The sequence below is a fragment of the Nannospalax galili genome, unplaced genomic scaffold (genome assembly GCF_000622305.1).
Source record: "Nannospalax galili isolate Female #2095 unplaced genomic scaffold, S.galili_v1.0 scaffold335, whole genome shotgun sequence".
In the NCBI taxonomy this organism is placed as follows: Eukaryota; Metazoa; Chordata; class Mammalia; order Rodentia; family Spalacidae; genus Nannospalax; species Nannospalax galili.
Window position 1 is genome coordinate 2,485,589 of NW_008337842.1, and position 5,252 is coordinate 2,490,840.

At 45.4% G+C, this 5,252-nt stretch overlaps 2 protein-coding genes across 6 annotated transcripts in view; one reads left to right on the forward strand and one right to left on the reverse strand.

Annotated features, from left to right (window-relative positions):
- Nkapd1 (NKAP domain containing 1) overlaps positions 1–4,650 on the reverse strand; it is a 15,796-nt gene extending 11,146 nt beyond the window's left edge. For 2 of the 5 annotated variants that reach the window (XM_008832787.3, XM_008832785.3), the window contains exons 1-2: positions 4,516–4,650; positions 2,595–2,671 (exon numbers count right to left, since the gene is read on the reverse strand). In XM_008832787.3, the coding sequence (XP_008831009.1) occupies positions 2,595–2,663 (69 nt within the window). In that variant the 5' untranslated portion in view covers positions 2,664–2,671; positions 4,516–4,650. The other 3 variants (XM_029563395.1, XM_008832786.3, XM_029563396.1) reach the window with 3 other exon arrangements.
- An 81-nt stretch (positions 4,651–4,731) lies between these two features.
- The window catches only part of Pih1d2 (PIH1 domain containing 2), a 7,298-nt gene continuing 6,777 nt past the window's right edge, over positions 4,732–5,252 (forward strand). Inside the window, exon 1 of the mRNA XM_008832788.3 lies at positions 4,732–4,868. The gene's annotated coding sequence lies outside the window, so the exon portion shown is untranslated. The remainder of the gene's footprint in view (positions 4,869–5,252) is intronic.

Consider the following 5,252-nt stretch of genomic DNA (forward strand, 5'->3'; position numbering starts at 1 on the left):
GAGCCAGTTCCTGACTTCCACCTTATCGTTTCTGCTCCTGTGCTGTGTACTCTGGTCAGTCCTCCAGACTAGCTGGACTGCAAGCTCCTGGCCGATTCTCCTGTCTCCGCCTCCTATCTTGCTGTAGGAATGCTGGGATTACAGATGAGCACCACTGCACCTGACTTTTTATGTGAGTTCTGGGGAGCAAAATCAGGTCTCAGGTTTGCATGGTCAGTGCTTTTACCTGCTGAGCAATCTTCTCAGCCACTATTTTGTTTGAGTTCTTGTCACATAGACTTTAATAATCTTCCTGTTTCTTCCTCCTAAATGCTGGGATTATAGGCATGCATCATTATACCCAGCTCACATTGATTCCTTTTATTTATTTTTATTTTATGTGTATGAGTGTTTTGCCTGAATGTATGTAAGTACAACCATGTTATATAATGCTTGTGGAGGCCAAAAGAGGGTATCAGACTCCCTGGCTGGAGTTATGGATGGTTGTTAGCCACCATGTGGGTGCTGAGAACCAAACCCAGGTCCTCTGGAAAAACATCCAATGCACTTAATTGCTGAGCCATCTCTCCAGCCCTTCACATTAAGATTCCTGTCAAAGGCCCAGACATGAACTCTGTGAGTTGAAGTCCAGCCTGATCTAGGGAGTTCCAGGCCTGCGAGATATACATAGTGAGACCTTGTCTAAAAAAAAAAGTCAAGTGAAAGCAGGGCCTAGTGGCACAGCCCTGTAATCATACCTTATTGGGGAAGTGACACATTCAAGGTATGCCTGGACTACAGAGCGAGATCAAGACCAACTAGACGATAAACAGCAAAACCCTATCTCAAAAAAAAAAACCCGTCTCAAAAAGTTTTAAAAGGGATGGGGGATATAGCTCAGTGGTAGCTTGGTTGCCTAGCATGCATGAGTCCTAGGTTCAATCCCCAGCACTTTAAACAAACAAAAAACCCCTCGAGTAGTATGATAATGACAGTAATATTATGATCCAACCAGTGGTACAGATCACTGAAAAAAACTAGTCTTTTTTTTTTTTTTCCCCTGTCTTTTTGAGACAGGGTCTCCTTGTAATCCTAGCTGGCCTAGAACTTACAATGTAGATCAGTCTGGCCTCAAACTCACAGAGATCCAAGTGCCTCTGCCTCCCAAGTGCTAGAATTAAAGGCATGTACCACCACGCCCAGCTAAAAAATTAGTCTTAACTTCTTTGTTTTATAGGCCCTTTCCTAGGTTGACTTACCTACTCTCATGACCTCTATCACTTATCTATATATGAGTAAGTCCTAAACTTTTATACACAGACCCAACTTTCTACTTTCTTTCAAGTCCAAGTTTTCAACTGCAAGCCCCTTACCATAAATACGTTTAAAACAAAATTGGCAACATTTCTCATATTTTTCCTTTTGCTGTTTTTTTTTTTTTTTTTATTGACTAATGAGATCTTCATTACTATCCACTCAGCCATAGAAGGTGGTTATGCTGGATTCTATCCATATCACCATCATCTAATCCAGCCACCAAGTTTCCTGGATTCTACCTCCCAAGTTCTTCTTAATCCCCATTACTGCTTTCATATAAACCTTAGCGTCTCTCACCTGGAATGTTATAATCACCCAATCATTCCCTCTGCTATTTCTCTCACTCTATTCTCTACCCCACTGATAAAAATCTTCTAAAATAAAAATATAATGCCACATCCTGATTAAACATTCAATGTCTTTTGTTGTTGTTATTATTGTTGTTTTGAGACAAAGTTTCACTCTGTAGTCCAAGTTGGCTTTGAATTCATGGCAGTCCTCTTGCCTCAGCCTCCTAGGCTTTAAGACACCAGGTATAAGATGTGTTAAGACACCAATCCTAGCTGATGACTTTACTGCCTAGAAGACAAAGCTTGATCTCTCACCATGAGACCAGCACTGATTTGCCTTATCTTCTGCCACTATCCCCTGTATGCTCTACTTTCTTGGATGCATTAACATCTTGGCATGCCGCAAATGACTGACGCATGGGGGTTGGGATGGAACTCAGGACCTTGCACATACTAAGCAAGCGCTCTACCATCGATCTACATCACCAGCTCATGTTCTTTGTCTCCATGCATTAGTGCATGATTCTCTCTCCATCCAAAACAATGCATCTGGTAAACTTACACTCATTTATCAAGAACCAGTTCAAATATCAGCAGCTCAAATACCATCCATTTTGTGAAATCTTTCTAATTTTCCAAGGCAGACTTCATTATCCCTTCCTCAGTGCTCTAGAGCACTTCCAATCTTCACCATATAGTATTTATCAAACCAAATCTTTTACTCATCATTGTTATCTCCCAAATGTGCCACAATAATACATGGTACACTGTATGCCCTCAAGAAATGTGGAAGAGGGCAGGTGAGAGGGCTCAGCAGGTGAAGACACTTGCCTCCAAGCCTGATGACCTGAGTTCTAACCCCAGAACCTACATGGTAGAACAAGAGAACTGACTCCTGCAAGTTGAACTCAGACCTCCACACCCATGCCCTGACATATATACCGCATCCCCACCACCCAAAAACAAATAAAAATGTAATAAAATTTATGACTGGTCTATATCCCCCACCTTATTGTGAGCATCTGTATGCCGGATGACATTCCTCAGGAGGACTTTCCCCAGTGGAACCCGTGACATTCTTCAATCTGAAATGAACAATAAATAACATTTCATAAATTTCTTATCTATATCAAATATGATAAAGCAAGAGATAACAGAAAGATCACTGAACTTAGAAGACAAAGAGCCTAAAAAAAGACATTTCTTTTCATCATTAAAATGCTCAACCACAATTAACTTAAGGATGAAAAGAGATGATGCACACTAAAATTCTTCATAACTTCACAAGGCTGTTCATGAGCTTTTTTTTTTTTTTTTGAGACAGGGTCTATGTAGCCCCTGGCCTGATAATCGCCCTGTAGACCAGGCTGGCCTCAAACTCAGAGATTTGAGCCTGCCTCTGTCATTCAAGTGCTGGGATAAAAGGCATGTGCTACCACGCCTGGCTGAGCACCAATTTATTTAGTCCTCACCATTTTCTAATAAGTCAAATAGTCCTCAGATCCTATGGGGGAACTGGTTCCAAGATCCCTAAGGATACCAAAATGCATGTGTGGGATGGCGATGTAGCACAGTAGAACATTTATCCAGCATAAGAGATACCCTGGATTGAGTCTTCCCAGTAACACACATCCAAGAGCGAGGATGCACACACACACATACACAATTCTAGAGTGTTCTGGTCTCTCGTGAAGAATGTTGTAATAGTTGCATATGTATTATGTATATGCAGCTATATATTTTAAACTGAGTCTCTTTTTTTGAGACTTCTCATGTACCCAGGCTGGCCCTGAACTGATCCTGCCTTCACCTCCCAAGTACTGGGATTACAGGCATGTACCTCCACACCTGGCCGGGGGGGGGGGGGTTGTTTCTACATTACTTATATCTAAAACTATACAAATGCTATGTAAATAGTTCAAAACAGATTTAGGAATAATGACAAGGAAAAAAAATGTTTGTACACATTCAATACATATGCAATTTTTTTCCGTAACATTTTCAGTTGGCTGTTGATTGAACCTTGGGTATTCCAGAGTGTGGGTGTATCTCCATTCCTATTTCGAAGACGAAGTTTCTTTAGAAAGTCTTAACTCCCCCCAGGCTATACAGACCCAGGTAAACGATGTGTGTCAGTGTCCAGATTAGCAATCAAATCTCGAATCCCCACAATTAGCTTGCGATGAAGCAAATACCTGGATTTGAGAGCGTCAAACACCACAAATGTCAACAGTAATAAAAACTGAGTTCTAAATACAAATGCAAAAGTGACCTTAACTTCTCTCTTCGGGGCATTTTACTTGCTACTTTGTATGGAACTTTCCACGAAGCAGATGACAAAGATACTCCCGTGTCCAGCTAGCAGGAGCCTGATGCTCACTCACCCCTCGATCCTGAGGAAATCAGGCATCTTGCTAGTGTGAGACGAAGAACCACTCCATTACAAGATCTCCTCCGACCCAGGAAGCCAAGGACTCAGGGCTGAAAGGCAGCTCTGCAGCTTCACCCGAGTCCGTGCACACGAGCCTTCCCACGGGTCACTGTGCCCTCACCCGGGGCCCAGGCCGGGGCTGCTTTCCCCCCGCCGACCCCGCCTGGCGGCTTTCTCCGGGACGGAGGCCAGCGCGGGCGCGGGCGCGGGCGGAGCCAGCAGGCCTGCCCGGGCATTCCCCGCGCAGCCGCGCCGGCCGGGGCGGGTGGGTTTCACGGCCCTGACAGGCGGGGGGGATCCTTGGGCAGGGGCACGGCCTTCCGCTGGGCCGCAGGAAGTATCTACGGTGTCTGAGAAGGCGGAGGCTTCCGAGGAGAAGACGGGAACGACAACCCCATGTCTGTCACCGGGAACCCTGCCCCGTGGCCTCCTCAGCTCAGCCAGCAGCCTTCCCTCCAAACGCCCTCCCCACACAAACACACACAAACACACCCATACCGTGCGCCGCAGCCTCGCGTGGCGGGGGTGGGAGAAAGGCGGTAGCTTCCCTTCCGGGCCGGAAGTCGTGCTCCCGAGAAATTCTTCCTTCCCCAGGGAGACCCAGAGGCTCCCACTGCTGGGGATTCGCGGGGCGCTGTAGGAACTGACAGGTTCAGGAAGGAGGCGGCCGCTGTACGGGGAGAGAAGAGGGTCCGGCCCAGCCTACAGCCAGTCCGGCAGGCAAAAGATTATCCCGGAACTGGAAGTAAAGAGACCTCCATTACTTTGCGCTTCCCGGACCCAATTAGATGTTGGACCCGCCCTGGTTACCGTGGTAACGGGAGTCGCGGTCTCGCGCAGAATTCTGAGAGGTAAGTTTCCAGACGGTTGGGTGCTGTGTTAATTGTTTATTGAGGCTAACCCTAATATATGGTTTGAAGAATCTAAACCTCTGTGTGTGGAGGTGGTCTGGAGCACCTCTCCGTTGGAGAAGATGAACGCAAGATCTTGACTGTTACACAGTATTTACCGAGTGTTCCAGCTTCTCTATATTAGCGCGCTTAATCCTCATAATTCTGACATAGATATTGTCGTCTTTGTTTTGAGTAGAATAAGTACATATAAACATTATTTACCCGTAGCTAAGCTAGCGGAAGAGTGTTATAAAGAATCTAAGCGTACTGACTCCAGAGTCTACCAAAGTATACTGAGGACTCATTCATTTCTCTCTCTCTCTCTCTCTCTCTCTCTCTCTC